The sequence below is a fragment of the Arachis hypogaea genome, chromosome 11 (genome assembly GCF_003086295.3).
Source record: "Arachis hypogaea cultivar Tifrunner chromosome 11, arahy.Tifrunner.gnm2.J5K5, whole genome shotgun sequence".
Taxonomy (NCBI): Eukaryota; Viridiplantae; Streptophyta; class Magnoliopsida; order Fabales; family Fabaceae; genus Arachis; species Arachis hypogaea.
In genome coordinates this window covers 46,163,605-46,180,376 of record NC_092046.1, presented here as the reverse complement: position 1 = coordinate 46,180,376, position 16,772 = coordinate 46,163,605, and the positions used below count along the sequence as shown (strand labels likewise).

General features: G+C 36.9%; 1 protein-coding gene across 1 annotated transcript; it reads left to right on the top strand.

The window, feature by feature from the left end:
- The first annotated feature begins 5,037 nt into the window (after window positions 1-5,037).
- Window positions 5,038-8,557, top strand: LOC112720797 (formyltetrahydrofolate deformylase 1, mitochondrial-like). The gene is made up of 8 exons (XM_072206808.1): window positions 5,038-5,281; window positions 5,462-5,574; window positions 5,854-6,004; window positions 6,108-6,181; window positions 6,262-6,382; window positions 6,605-6,703; window positions 6,834-6,920; window positions 7,831-8,557. The coding sequence occupies exons 1-8, from the start codon at window positions 5,153-5,155 to the stop codon at window positions 7,975-7,977; spliced, it is 921 nt and encodes a 306-aa protein (XP_072062909.1). The 5' UTR covers window positions 5,038-5,152; the 3' UTR covers window positions 7,978-8,557.
- The last annotated feature ends 8,215 nt before the right edge of the window (window positions 8,558-16,772 follow it).

The following is a 16,772-nucleotide window of genomic DNA, read 5'->3' as shown; positions in this document are numbered from 1 at the left end:
ATGATGTTGGATAGGAAGGTAGATGTGTTTAGTGGAATTTTGTGAATAAGTCATATTTTCACTGGTTTGAACTTGTTATGTTCATCTGGTTTTTGTGCCAAATTATTTCCTTATAATAAAAAATATATTATATTTCTTAAAAGCACGTAATGTTATTTTCTATTTTTGTATTATATCTGATATGTTTTATATTATAGGATATTAATTTGATTTTAAAATAATGTATATGTTGAGTAAGTATGAAATAGCGTCGGTGAAGTTTTATTTTTAAAAGTAAGGTGTCATTATTGTAGTATGTACAACTAGTATTTTTATCTATAATAATATTACGGAACATTACGGGAATATAAATTTTTTTAAAGTTACGGTCCACTGTGTCTTGGTAGTATATATTTTACATGGCATAAAATATTTATAAAATCAAACTACTTTTACGACAAAAGTCGTAGGTTGACAAAAGTCTCACCCTAAGAAGACCAAGGTATCTGTAGATAAAAAATCAAATAATAAGATTTTTAGTTATTATTTTTACATGTAAAAATCTAATTTATTATTAATAATTGATTTTCACATTCGTTTACTAAAATTTAAAACAAATTAACGTATAAAATTTTTCATCTAATTATGTGTTAAGTCTGTTGCACGAATGGAAATAATTAGTTTTTTATACTTGCTATTTGAAAATAAAATTTTATCTCTCTGTGTATATAAAAATAAAAAAAGTTATACTGATAGTTATGAAATTAACTGAAAATTGATTTTCTTAAAACAATTGAATCTTGAGTCCAACTTTTAATTATAACATTGGTATTCTCTCCAACTTATATGTAATAAATATTTGAAAGAAAAAAAATAAAAAATTAAATTAAGAAAATAAGCGGTGAAAATTCAAAACTAAATTAAAAACTAAAAAATTTTGTATATAATAATAATAATAATATTTTTTTATTTGAATTATATTATTTTATTAATTGTGTTTTTTGTAGAACAGAAAGATGCAAAAAAATAGAGAATGAGAGAAAAAAGAGAGAAAGATAAAGATGAAGAATGAGAGTAAGAGTGAGAACACTGAGACAAGACTAGCTCCACCTTCCTCACAATGACGGCGGCTCGGAGAAGGCTTCGATACGTCCACCTTGCTAGGGTGGCCAAGTCCTTTTCCTGGAAAAAGTCCTCAGTACCCGGTAATAACTGGGAATCAATGAAATAGCCCACATTGAAGTTTTTCTCCATCACGGTGAGAACTTGTACTGGGCTGGAGCTGGACTTCCTCTTCTTTGGGTTGGGGATCATGACTACTACTGACTCTGGCTCCTCAGCCTGAGCACTCGAGGATTGCTCCGTCTTACCGTGGTCCACTTCCCGACGACACTGTGCTCAGGAGGTGGCCTAATGGGAGGCTGAAATTGATCCTTCGGTTCGTCAAGTCGAGGGGCCTCGAGTTGAGGTTCAATGGAATTAGAGTTGTCGTTGTCATTGCCAGAAAAGAAATGGGTTATCAAGCGACTCAGGAAAGTGTTTTCAGCTGCCATCCCAACTGCAAAAAAAATAAGAGAAAGCAAGTTATAGAAAAAGCAGGTTATGAAGTTGGCAGCAAAGCAACGATATGCAAATAAAAAAATGGAAGGAAAACAGTAAGGGACAGGAACTTACCCACACATTCCCGACCGGCTTTCCGGTCACCCATTAGGAGACGGGGGATAAGGTTATTAGAATCAAATATTGCTAACAAAATGTTGGCAATTTTGTTGGTTCTGTTGACCTATGCTGTCATAGATGACTTTGATAATATAATTGGAGTCGGCGCCGAAACTCCAGTAGGTTGGAATACATATTTCTCCTTCAAGTGTGAGCCAGAAAGGGTGACGACCTCGAACTGGTCTCACCTTGAAGAAGGTCTCTTTGAAGCCATAGAAGGAATCTTCGAAAAGACCGAAGATCCTCCGGTTCTGCATGGCATGGAAAGAGAGGTAATCTTTCTTATGTTTATCCTCCCAGGAAGGGTTAGTAAGGAGGAAGAAGTAGAGGAAAACCTCTACAGTAGCCAGAAGTTCCAAATACTCACAGACCATCTCAAAACAATGGATGACGGCCCAGTTGTTGGGATGGAGCTGTGAGGGGGTGATCTTGCATCTGTTCAGGAGGGCTATGATGAAAGGGGAGAAGGGAAGCCGAACTCCCAAAGTAGTGAACATGGGTTTGTACACCCACATCCAGTTAAGGACTCGAGGAGCATCAAGGTTGAGCTGGCAAACGTGCTCCCGGGACCCCGACACTAAGAGTTCATAATAAGCCTCCCCAGAGCCATCTCCATACAATGCTCCAGAGTCACAGAGCTCTTGTAACTCCTCCACGGTCACCCTAGAGGATGTGCTCGTGATATCGGTACACCATGCGTAACGATTCACGGGGTCACTGCACCATACCTACAGTGGGGGCACCACTTAAATCGTGAGGTCGGGAGAAGGTCCTAAACCAAAAACTAAATTATCCTACACCTAAACTAATATCATTCTGCACTAAACCAATCTAATCTTTACCACTACCACAACCACCAATCTCCCAATCCATTTTCCAAACCCATTCTTCCCTCCTCGGCTACTCCACTCGACTCCTCCCCTCTTCTGCTCCTCTCTCACAAACATTTCTATTTTGATTTTTAACTAACAATGACTGAAATTTCTACCACCATCAATAGTAACAACAATTCCTCTGCATCCTCCGTAATGCATCCCCTAAAAAATAGAGCAAGCCCAAGAAACTCAAAGAATGAAGCAAACACCCCGTGTACCATGGTGTATGAATACAAAATTGGAGCAAACATGTCTCTAAAATTTACGAGCATTAAAAAAAATCTTGAATCTAGCTTGGCACCATCGCTACCCCTGAAATGATGGCGCGTGTGCACGATATCACTTCCTACAGTGGGGGCACCACTTAAACCGTGAGGTCGGGATAAGATCCTAAGCCAAAAATTAAGTTATCATACACCTAAACTAATATCATTCTGCATTAAACTAATCTAATCTAAACCACAAGAAAAGGAACCTACGGCATTCCCTTGGAAACTATCTAACAAAGCCAGTTTTCAAACCTAAAAGCCAAAAGAAATGGATAAATCACGATAGCAATGGCAGAAAATAAAGCAAAATAACGTAAATAAGATTACTCACCAGAAAAAATGAGTGGAGAAAGTTGCAGGAGAACAGATGATGGTACTATCATGGCAGAGTGAATCTCGTAGTAAAGAAGGCAAGGAAGGAATGGTGAAGTTAGTAAGAGAAATGAAGGCAGTTAAGGTGGTGGCAGTTATGAAGGAAAAAAGGGAATGGAGAAAATGAAAAGGTAATCGTAGCTGAGGAAGAAGAAGTGCGAAAGGCCTAGGAACAAGATGGACTTTTTTACGCGCTTTTAAATCACCCATAAAGAGCATTAAATGCTTTTGGTATGATAACCGAAGCAACTTCTCCAAGCAACGGCTAGGGACAACTTATGTGCACGAAGTAAGTGCTAGAAGCATGAGTTCTGCCGTTGAAGTCGTGACCAGAAGAAGACAACCACACATGAAGATATGAGACAAGATAATGCGCCAGCCATAAGTTTCACGACGTAACGCATTGGGGACATTATTTCAGTCCAGCCCAACAAGAACCGAGGGTCCACTTGGCGAACCCACAACTCGACGGGTCCATCACCCGAATAAACGATGGTGTCCCTCATGTGACGCTATCCCCCTAACGGTAATTTGGACAGCTGGCGGAGAAGCTTCCAGACGAATGCGTCTAAATGGAAGGGTCCACTCGAGGACGAGGAATAAAGGGGAGGGACTTACCCCTCCCCCAAAGTATGTCACATCTTACCCTAATTAGCTACCTCTTCGTACGAACACTTACTTTAGCATCGGAGTGTCCTTACAGGTGACCCCACCTGCCAACCCACCGACGACTCTTGAATCCACACCTCATCTCAGCTCTCATGCTTAGGTTCCGACCCCCACCTTCAACGATCCATACTCCACCGGTCCGACGAACAACTGAACAATGTTAAAAAATTAGAGTACGAAAATTTTCATATACAACACTGAAATTTTGGTGCACAACATAAAAAATTTGGTGCTTAACACAAAAAATTTTAAAGGACTTTATTCCAAAAATATTGATACCCAACCAACAAAATATACACAACACATAACATAAATTTTGGTGTTCATTAAAAAGGAGAAGCGGTGATATATGCGCGCATTTTTTTGCTAAATTTATGTCGACTAGATTGAACTTTATTACAAAAGTACTTGTCCATGCAATATTGCCGTTTAGAATATTTTAATAATTCATTTTATATCAAATACAGAAAATTGAAAATAAATATTATAAAAATTTACTTTTTAATAAAAATAATTTAAAAAACTTAGTTAAGAATTCTTATCTGGAATTTAATTATAAATATTTAAACTATAAAGATATAATTAAAAATTTAGTAAAATTAATAAATTATAATGATTTATAGAATAATGAATACTTTATTTTCTTCTATTTTTTTTCAAATGTCTCGAGGATTATAATAATAAAATGAGTTATGTTATATACCCACCAAAATCAGCCATTAAAGTCAGCCATCGATATAAAATATATGCTGAAATATAAATACATATTAAAAATAAATTAAACTATATATGTATTTATACATAGTGACTGATTTTGATGTACAAATAACATTTTTATAATAGAATATAGTCAATTAGTCATGCTACGTGTATATCAAAATCAGTCTCTAAATTAATTATCTGTATAAAATACATATTAAAAATGAATTAAATACCACATATATTTATACATAAATATACTGACTGATTTTTAGTGTGCATTTATTATTTTTGTAATTCATATATTAGAGGCATGCAATAATGTGTATTATTTTGAATATATAAATATAAATACATATTAAAAATAAATTAAATTACATATGTATTGATACATAAATATGACTGATTTTGGTGTACAAATAACATTTTTGTAATAGAATATAATTGTGGATGATACACAGCGAGAATAAAGGAGCGAAAATAGAGAGGGTGGTCGTTGAGCTTTGAGAGCATCAACCTTAGTTGGTGGCTCAAACTGATTCTTGCTTTACAGAGCGAGAAAGAGAGAGAATGGGCGTTGTGCGAAGAGTGTGTTCGATGTTCCCCCAAGTTGTTGGATTCAGCAAGAGGAACATCTCCTTCAAAACCTTGGATCCTCCATCACCACTCGCCCATGGAATCCACGTCTTTTATTGCCCAGTAAGTTGCTCAAGGAACAAGTCATTCGTAATTTCATATACAACATCCACCACCTGTTTGTGGAAATGCTCCAGTAGATTTGGTTAGGTGGCCTTTGAACTAGGGATGGTTTAGTTTTTGGGTGTATTCTTGTGTGCCCTCTACTTTTGAATTGGATTTTTGTACATTCATTTTCAATAGGATGCTGTTGGAATTGTAGCCAAACTTTCAGATTGCATTGCATCTAGAGGTGGAAACATCCTTACTGCCGATGTTTTTGTACCTGAAAATAAACAAGTCTTCTACTCTAGAAGGTACTTGTCTTGTCTCATTCATTAATTCACATTCGTTTTGCTTCTTAATTACTAGTATTAACATGAGTACGTCTTTGATTGACATATGAAACTTGTCTTGAAAGTACTGAAGATTCTGATGTACATATGATATTTGTTGGATTGCTAATAAGCAATAATATTTAAATAAGGTCTTTGAGCCTTAACAAGTGTAAATGAATCTGTGTTTTCTTTTTTTTTTCTTTCTTTTTTACTTACATTTTAATTTCATCTTGCATCAACTTGTGTTGAACATTGCAGTGATTTTGTTTTTGATCCTGCTAAATGGCCACGGGTACAAATGGAGGAGGATTTCCTAAAGCTATCACAAACATTCAATGCAATGCGATCTGTTGTGAGGGTGCCGGCTCTAGATCCTAAATATAAGATAGCTGTTCTGGCCTCAAAGCAGGTATACATTACTACTTTGGCTCTTCTCTTGTCATCTTGCATTTCAGAAAATGAAAAGGATTTTATATTTTGATTGTCATGGATATTGATTTTTTTTGCTGCAGGATCATTGTCTAGTTGATTTGTTACACGGATGGCAGGATGGAAGACTTCCTGTAGATATAACTTGTGTAATTAGGTGAAATTTCAGCATTGACATCACCAAATTGATTTATGCTTCATTTATTTGTTTATTAGTTTTTAGATCATGGTAAACAGAAACATAGAGCAAACATGGATTTTGAAAATGTATTACATGAAGAAAAAAGAGAAAAGAGAAGGGAAGATATTGGAGTTGGTTCAGAATACTGATTTTTTAGTACTTGCAAGGTATATGCAGGTAATAACTTATTGAAATTCTTTTTTCTTTCGTTTTTTTCCTTGCACCGAGTCCAATGCCTAAAACATCGTGCTTACTGTTTTGGAAGAACTTGTTCTTCTTTGCTTCTAAGTTATAGGAGCTCACATGATTTATTATTTATATTTTATTGTAGATAAATTCTAAGTGCTAATATCTGAGAACATTGAAGTATTAACACTTACCATTGATTTATTTGTACAGATATTATCCAGAAACTTCTTAAGGAGCTATGAGAACGATATAATTAACATTCACCATGGTCTTTTGCCATCATTCAAGGGGAGTCATCCATCAAAACAGGTTGGTCTTCTTACATTTCTATGTTACAGGATTACTTTTTGCCACTCGGATTCTAAATGTTTGTTATATAAATTTTGTGGTTACTTCCTACATATGCATACAAATTTAATATGCCGGATTATTTTGGCAGGCCTTTGAAGCAGGTGTTAAATTAATAGGTGCAACAAGTCACTTTGTGACAGAAGAGCTTGATGAAGGACCTATAATTGAACAAATGGTAAACACAAGCTTTTTCATGCTCTTCTTTTAAATTTATTTTATCATTTATTTGCTTCTTTAAGTGAATGATAATGTTGATCTGAATTTTATTTTTTTGTTTTTGGGTGTCTCGATCTGAATTAATTATATAGAGATAATAAATTTTTACGCTGTAAATTCCCTTATGGTTTTTATTTTACCATTTACTTGGCAGAAAAGATTTATGCATCTTCCTTATGATTATCAACAGATTATGAAATCCTTGTCTAGAGCCACCTTAAATTCCTAGGCTAATAGGGTGAACACAACATAAGTACAGTCGCATTGTACATGTTCCATTAAAGTCCATTTTTCCACCCTCCTTTTAGAACTTTTCTATTGTGCCTATACTTAGTAATGTTCATTTTGGATATTATTTGTTGAAAAAATGACATTTTTGTTTTCATACTGCAGGTTCTCTTGCAAGTTTTCTTTGTCAAGCTTTGGTGTTTTCTAGTTTTGAATAAGGACCATTGCATTTACCCATGTTAAGATTAATTGGTCCAGCTCTCATTCCATTGACAAAAAAGTAGATACAGATGCAAAAGAATCTCTGTTTAGTACTTTAAATAAATCTTTGCCTTTGCTCCTTAAAATTCTTAAGCTTCTATTTTAGCTATAAGCATCTATGTTTTTGGGATATGTCTCAATGCATGGTTTGTTGGAAATGGAAAACCGAAAAAATTTTCATTGCAACTCTCCGCTGCATCATTGCCAATACTGTGGAATTAGAGTCATGTTTGCTACCCTATGGAGTTCATTGCTTTCACTAAATTAACCATGCAGAAATTGCAAAGATGCGAGATATATCTGTACTTAGTCAACAATCTCGACTCAAATGTAGCTTGATGCCTTGATCTTATTTTTATTGAATTTTGGTTTGGTTACAGGTCGAGAGAGTTTCTCACAAAGATAACTTGCAGAGCTTTGTGCAGAAATCGGAGAACCTTGAAAAACAATGCCTTCGCAACGCTATCAGATCTTATTGTGAGCTTCGAGTATTACCTTACGAAGAAAAGAAGACTGTTGTCTTCTGAATGAATACAGCAAATGCAGATTACAATGCACCAAAAGAGTTGAGGCTGCATTTGCATACTGTTTACTTGTAAAGTTAACATAATATATACCCACTTTGGTTGCAACTTGCAAAAAAGTGAAATATAGAAAAGAAGGGAACTTGATTTATTTGGTGAATACCGCAAAGTAATTCTAGTGGAATAACAATGGTAACAAATAATAGTTAAAACTAAGAATAGAATCCTTGGACGGTGATAAGGTGAATTGGAGAATTAAGAGGAAGTAGATCTTGTTGAGCTCTTTTGGTTTCATAATAGGGTTATGCTGCCTGTGAGGAAGTAAAGTTTTTTCCTCACCTGCTGAAATGTGGTGGAAGCAGGAAAAAGAAACACGTGTTTGCATTGGTCCCTGCTTGGCCCGGCAAGTGCTGTAGCATTGCAGAATTGACATGAAATGTGGGCCAAGTTATGCTTAGTTAATTATAGTTAGCTTTGCATATAATATGATGATTAATTATTTGGGTGTTTTTGTCTGAAACAGATCAATTTTTGAGAAGGGATGGATTGGGTTTAAGCTATGGAAGATAATTTTTGTTCTCCATTTTTGAAAGTGACGATGCATTTAAATTTTGCAATTAACCCATATTTTGGATGTTTGTGGGTATAGTACTATAGTGTATGTGGGAATATGCTCTTTATAGTGTTAAATTATTGTGTGTTTCTTTTACTATTAAATTATTTAATTAAAATTTCTTATTTTAAACTTAACTCTCCTACGCTAGTTACAATTTTTTTTTTATTTTAAATTTTAAAATTAATTCTGCTACATTTGTTATTTCAAATTTTGTAATTTCACAGTATATTAATAATTTCAAAATTTAAATTTGAGGCTTATTTGTTAATTTAAAAAATTACAAACTAATATCAACTTTGATAAATCCTAAAACCCTAAACCAACATTAGCTGAATAATATTTGCGACGTTTTTAATTAACTAAAAACAATCTAATTTATTTTTTATTTTTAAACTACAAATTCATTTTTTTTAGTGTTTATTTTCAAGTCATTTAATTTATACTAATTTTTTTGTCAAATTTAAATTAATATTCACTAATTTAAAAATTGTAAAGCAAATTTTTTTTCCAAAACCAAATATACATCACTAACAATATAAACCCAATATATGATTACGTTTATTTTCATATTACGTATTTAATGTATATTACAAGTTTTAATTAAATTTAAAATAACAGATGCCAGATATCATTACACTATACACATTAGTTCAAGTTCACCAACTATTTCGGCAACAATCATCTAATGCTCAACTATATCACCATGAATGTCAACAATCACTAAAATCATACACCCTAAATCATAAATCAAACTTCCTAATTCATCAACACTAAACACTAATTTCTTAACTCTAAACCTTATTTGTTAATTTTAGAACCCTAAATATATGTATTTATTTTTCTTTTCCTTTTTTTGGCCATGATTTGCCCTCCAATAAACACATTTTGTATATTCTTTTTTCTAAAGTATTTATTTTTATGTAATCCTAAACACTTAATATCTTTTAATTTTGAAATCCTAAATATATGTTGTTCCGAGGGTTACCTAAAACCGGATGATGATTGGGCTTGGATGTGAAACCCAAGCGTTCAAGGGGGTGGTTTCTGACTTGTTACACGTCCGCGTGCCGCCATTCGAGCTGTGTGTTTGGAGAGATGGGGGGTGGTACCTGCAAGACACTCTGATGCCTAAGTTAGCAAGGGGTTAAGCAGATTTAATATATTGGAAGTTAAAGATACCTGAATGTGTTAGGGTATTTATAGGAGATGAGCCAATAACCACCGTTGGAGTAGTTCTACTTCTAGTGGTGGATAACTGTCATTTTATCTTGGGGTTGATGAGATCTCTCTTCAAGAAGTGGGTGAGAGATTTAGGGAGGCAGTTACTTACTTGGATAAGCATCAGCTGCTCGTCCTCGTCGAATCCAACCTCTATAGGAGGTCGGGCGTGTAGTACGAGCCACCCTGGTTGTTGGGCCTTTTAGCCTTATTGGGCTTGGCTCATGTTTTGGGCTAGGGTATGAACAGTGCCCCTACTTGAGTCTGATCTCTCCACTTTGAGTCGGATCAAGTATTTGATGAAGTCAAAGGTACTCAAGTCGGTATCTTCTTTCAAGTCGAAAAGCCGACGTGATTTCAACTTTTAAAACCGACGTGATTCTAGGTTGCCAACCGTCACGTCCGTTGGCTTTTCGCATTAACACGTGGGGGGCAGTTACATTGGTAACGGCACACCCTTTAAATGAGTGGGGCTCTTTACATTTTTCTCCTAGTGCCTTATAAATACTTCCCCCTCTTTCTCTTTCTTCTTTTTTGTCTTCCTCTGTGAAGTTCCTTTCTTTCTTTCGCGCTTTCTTCATGTTCATCCAGCCCCTTTGTTTTCCGGTGCTTCAAGGCGCTTGTTCCATCTCCGTTGAAACTCTCCTCCCTTCGTTCTTCTCCCAGGAAAGGTTAGTTTCTTACTATTCAAACTTTTTCTTGGTTTTACAGTATTCCCATTGTTTCTGTGTTTTCTGCTTGATGAACTAGGTGCCTGTTGAGAGTTTTTGTTTAGTTTTTATGTACCTTTATTGTCGTTTTCCTTGCTGTATGCACTAAGAAACTTCGAGATTGCTGTGCTTTTTCTTCAAAAGATTATTTCTTTGTGACTGTCGATTGCTCTTTATTTTGCAAAAGAAAACTTTCCCTGTTTCAAACTTGTTTGTAATGTTCATTTTTTGTGTAATGTAGGTATCTCTTCTTATATGTCCCTCTCCATTTTTCAAAAATGTCTTCCCGGGTCTCTGGAGATTTATTGAAATGGGTAGATTCCTCAGTACTTTCATCCCATCCGATAGTCGATAGTGTTTTTGTGAAAGAGCTTTGAAAACACCATAGAATCTGTAGTTCTGCCGAGGACGAGGCCAAATATGAAATAGTGGCCCTTGATCCTAAGGACCGAGTTTGTTGTGGGAGGGCTACTGAGTCAGAACCCCATTTTATTTTCATGTATGATTGTCTATTTACCCATCTGGAGGTTACTTTTCCTTTAAGTCCAGATAATTAGAAATTTAGGAGAAATTATTTTCAAGCTGTTGTTCAAGTAATGAGCTTTTCCAAGTTATACAAGAACTCAATTAGAACAAGGCTCATACTTTCGTTCCACCCAAATTCATAAAATAAAGAATGAAAATAATTCTTGAATTATAAATCCGTACATGAATTAAAATAGAAAAATAATAGTTTCAATTCCATACAATAGACAGAGCTCCTAACCTTAACAGTGGAGGTTTAGTTGCTCATGGTTCAGAGAGAAAAACTAGGATTCAGGTAAACTGTAAAGTGTGGAATGAGGTTCCAAAGCGGAGAGATCTCCGAAGGCTGATTCTTTTCCCTTTTATATCTAATCCTAATTAATGTAAATTATATTTTCTAAAACTAAATAATATCTTTTCCTATTTTTAAATAAAATAAAGTTTAATCAGAATTTAATTAAACACTCGTGCAATCCTTGATTTGGTGCTGGGACCACTTGCTAAATTGACAAACTGGCGTCTAACTTGGAGTGGAGCACGCCTAACTTAGACATGGCAGCATGAATTGGAGTTTAGTTGAGTGATGTTGCGCCTAACTTGGGCTTTAGTGCGCCTAACTTGAAGTGGGTAGAACCAATCTTGCGTGTTATTGTTGTGCATTGTGCCTAACTTGAAATTTCTCAAGTTAGGCGCAGCCTTGGCAGAGTTGATGGAAGAGAAGTATGAACTATTATATATCGTTGGAAAGCTCTGAAAGTTAGCTTTTCAACGACACTGAAATCACATCCATTGGACCTCTGTAACTCGAGTTATTCAGGTTTGAGTGCAGAGAGGCCAGGGTTGACAGCATCAGGCGTCTTCTTCTCTTTTTCTGCGAAAACTCTATCAAATCCAGCCGAATGCTACCTAAAATAAACAGAATTGCACACGACTCAAAGTAACATCCATAGTGGCTAAAAGATATTAATTCTTGATTAAACTCAACAAATTGAATGCAAATTCACTAGGAAAAAATAGGAAAGATGCTCACGCATCACTGTCCCACTGTAGAGTGGCTCCTTCCCAGCTCCATCCCAATTCTTGGGAATTTCTTAAAATTTACCAGCTTGTTAGCCATGAACTCAGATTTTCGATCTCTTTGTGAATCTTCTTCTATCTATTTCATTTAACAAAGCCTTTTAGTGCTTTGAATAAACAAAACAAACAACAGTGGGTCTCCTTCTGAGCTATCTAAGGTCGGAAGATTTTTCCTATTTTTGACGAGTCGTTTCACGACTTTAAGAACTTCTTTTTCAAAGTTCGAGTTGTTGAGGGCCATCATCCCTTTTTCCTAAATGAAAACAATGAACCCCGCTTTCAATTATATTAGGCAAAAGCAGCCCCTGTAGAAAAGTACAATTTAATATATTTGGACGAGGTAGAGGAGGCTGTGGTTGAATTCTTTCGAGAGGCTGGGGGACGGGCTCCAAACCTCGACACCAAAAAATTCTTCCTCGGAACTCCGAGTTATGTTCGGACCGAGCTAAGTAGTTTTTTATTTTTACTTTGTAGATATTTTCTTGTTTTTTTGACCTGTCTACTGACGTCCTTAAATTTTTATTTTAGAAAAAATGAAAAGTGGATCGAAGGCTTATCTTAAAGTCCAGGAGGCTAAGAGGAACGCATGCACCCGAGCTGCTCAGTCATAGGAGGGTGGGACATCAGCGACACCTTCTCCCTAGAAGTCAGACTCGGGGACCTCTTCTTCCTCCTTGGGTAAGTCGGTAAATCCTCTTCCTCCTCCTCCTCCTCCTCCTTTTGTAGTTCCTACCCCACCTATCCCTTCCTTCTCAGAGCTAAGTTCCAAGAAGAGGAAAACATCAGAATCTGGTGTTTCCAATATTGGCGACGCCGGATTTGACGAGGTGAAGTTCTGTGAGAAGCACATCATTCCTCATAGTTCTATTTCCATGGATGATGCTTTGATCAGAAATCACCTCCAAGTCTTGATCCGGGGAGGGATAAGGACTGTTGGGGTCTACACTTCCCCCCTTAAAGAGTTAGATAGGACTCCTCTGAAAGCTACTCAGCGTTCTTTGGAGCCCATTCAGGCCAATGTGGCTGCTCTTAAGGAGGTAGAGAAGGAGTTAGGGGAAGAAAAGGTAACCCTCAAGGCCGAGCTTCAAAGAGCTTGGGAGGCAGAGAAATAATCTCTTGCCTCTTGTGCTATGGCCGAGGGGTTGTTAAAAAAGGCAGAGCAGAGTTGTGCAAGGATATTTGGGGACAACCTGGACTTGAAGGAGCAAATAAAGCTACTAAGGGAGAGTTATATGGACTTGAAGGAGTCTGTTGCTGAAGGTACTGATGAGGTGTTTGAGATGCTCAAACAACAAGTCTGGGTTCTTGCTCCGGACTTGGATTTGTCACTTCTTCACCCTGATAAAGTTGTTATTATTGGAAAGATTGTCTCTCCTCCTTGTCCCCCCAATGATTCTGAGCTTAAAACGGCTGGGCAGCGCTTGGTGGGATCTCCTCCCCGAGAAGTTGGTACTTCTTCGGAGGTTCCTTCGAGTTCTTCAAGCCAGCCCAAGGTTGTTCCCCCCGAAGAAGCTCCTCCGACTCCTCCAACTTCTACTGCCGATCTGACCTCCTCTTTTGCTGATGACCCGAATCCTCTTCTTGGCCCCATTTGATGTTTTTGTTAAGGCCTGGCTTGTGGGACCTTTTTTGTGAACTCTTTTTGTGTATATTTTAAGTATTTTTAGTATGTTGGCTTCTGACTCTTGATCCTTTGGAAAGGATCTTTAAGAACTGCTATTATCTATTTTTTGGATGCTTAGTCCTTTTTAATAGGACTTTTAACAAAGTATCTATTTTTGCCTTTTTTCTAAAAAAAGGTTTCTGCCTTTGTGAGTTTTGATTTTGTGCTTTGTTTGCATGTTGATTAATTTCTCTATTGTGGGGCTGTTTACAATGCTTTTGTGAAAGCCTTTACTAGATAGCCTTTAAGGGTTTATGTGAATTTTGTTTTCCATTACTTAATGCATACATTCAACTTACTTTACTATTGAATCATTTTCATAACTTAGGTTATTTTTGCGATGCATTTTGTTTTGCCCAGGGGCTTTCCGACTTATAAGTCGTTCGCCAACTTATTCCCGAGTTGTTATGATCGTCATTTATAACCTCTTTACACTGACTTGTACCTCGTCGCTTTATCTTGCCGATCATATAGGTCGGACAACGAATTTTTGTGGTTTTTCATGCTTAAGTCGGTGCGTATCGTAGGAATGATAACGGAATTTTTAGGAAGGAAATACTGTCATTAATGAAATGTAACTTTACAAAGATGCTTTGGCTACTAAGGGAATAAAATTTTTTGCCCCTAGTCCCCGCTTTGATGCCTTGTTAAAACCCCCTCCATGAAAACCCTTATTGGGAAAAAACCATGAAGTCGAAAAAAAGAGTACATCAGGGAGCGAGGTTTGCTTCTAGCTATAATATCTTTTCATATTGCAAGCGTGCCACGACCTGGAGAGGTCGACTCCATTCAGGTCGGATACTTTGTAATAACCTTTTTCTAAGACTTCAGTTATCTTTAAAGGTCCCTTCCAGTTCGCAGCGAGTTTTCCTTCACTCGACTTGTTCACTCCGATGTCATTCCGTATCAGGACTAAGTCGTCTAAGGTGAAGCTTCTTCGAATGACTTTTTTGTTGTATCTGGTTGTCATCCTTTGCTTTAATGCTACTTCTCTTATCTGGGCTTGTTCTTGGACTTTTGGAAGTAGTTTGAGCTCTTCTTTTTGGGCTTGAACATTTTCGACCTCATCATAAAACCTCACCCTTGGACTCTGTTCATTGATCTCTACTAGGATCATGGCTTCTATTCTGTATGCAAGTCAGAAGGGTGTTTCCCCGGTCGTGGAATGGGATATTGTTCTATAAGCCCATAGCACTTGTGGGAGTTCTTCTGCCCAAGTCCCTTTCGCTCCTTGTAACCTTTTCTTAAGTCCGGCTAGTATAACTTTATTGGCTGCTTCTTCTTGTCCATTAGTTTGGGGGTGTTCTACCGATATGAATTGATGTTTTATCTTCATGCTGGATACCAGGGTCCTGAACGTAGAGTTAGTAAACGCATTATCAGTAGTAATGGAGTGTGAAACTTCAAACCGAGTAATTATATTTCTGTATAGGAATTTTGACTTCTTTGTGCTGTGATGGTAGCTAGTGGTTCTGCCTCTATCCACTTAGTGAAGTAATCTATTCCCACAATAAAGTACTTGACTTGTCTAGGCACTTAGGAAAAAGGTTCGAGGAGGTCTAATTCCCATTTTGCAAAAGGTCATGGAGAGGTTATAGTTATAAGCTCCTCAGGGGGAGCGACGTGGAAATTGGCATGCATCTGACATAGTTGACATTTTTTAACGAAGTCGGTGGCATCTTTTTGCAAGGTCGGCCTGAAAAATCCGGGTCGGATTACCTTCCTACCTAGAGATTGTGCTCCGAGATGATTTCCACAGATGCTATTATGTACTTCTTCTAGGACTTCTTCGGTTCTAGAAGTCGGAACACATTTTAACAGAGGCGTAGATATTCATCTTCTATAGAGGACGTTTTGCACCAATGTGTAATTCTGTGCTTTTCTTCGAACTTTCTGGGCTTCTTTTTGTTCCTTGGGAAGGATGTCAAATTTCAAATATTCGATTAAGGGGGTTATCCATCTGAGGTTTAAGCCAGAGATGGGTAGCATATCTAATTTGTTGTCTGATTTCATAATTGAGGGCTCCTTAAGAGTTTCTTGTATCAGGCTTCTATTATTCCCTCTAGGCTTGGTTCTTACCAATTTGGAGTGGGCATCCGCTCTGCTATTGAGTTCCCAAGTTACATGTTGGACCTTGGTATCGAGAAATTGTCAGAGATGCTCAAGTGTTTTCTTTAGGTATCTCTTCATGTTAAGATCTTTTGCCTGGTACTCCCCATTGATTTGGGAAGTTATTATCTGAGAATCACTGAAGACTATCACTTTGGTTGCGCCGACCTCTTTGGTGAGTTTTAGGCCTGCGATTAGAGCTTCGTATTCGGCCTAGTTATTGGAGGCAGGGAATTCAAATTCCAGAGAAACCTCTATTTGAATTCCCTCCTCATTTACTAAAATAATACCAGCGCTGCTCCCGACTTTGTTAGAAGAGCCATCTACATAAATATGCGAAGTCGTGGAGGCTTCGCTCTTGTCACCCGTATACTCAGTTAAGAATTCAGTCAGACATTGAGCTTTGATTGCTGTTCGAGTTTCGTAATTCAAATCGAACTCGGATAGCTCTATAGCCCATTAAACCATTCGACCTGCAATATCCATTTTCTAAAGGATTTGCTTCATGGGCTGGTTTGTTCTGACTATAATTAAAGCATATACAAACTTCTCAATTTTTTGATACCTTAGCTCAGGACCTTGTAAGACTTTGCTAGTAAAATAGATGGGGTGCTGTCTAACCTCATCTTCTCGTATTAACGTCGATGCCACTACCTTCTCGGTAATAGCTAAGTAAAGTACAAGCTCTTCTCCTACCTCGGTCGAGTAAGGATGGGAAGTTAGCTCAAAAACTTCTTGAATTCTTGAAAAGCTTCTTCACATTCAAGAGTCCATTCGAAGTAGCATCCTTTTCTAAGCAGTGAAAAAAGAGGCAGGAATCTCAAGGCTAATCCTACCAAAAATTTGGATAAGGCTGCAAGTCGGCCATTCAACTGTTGGA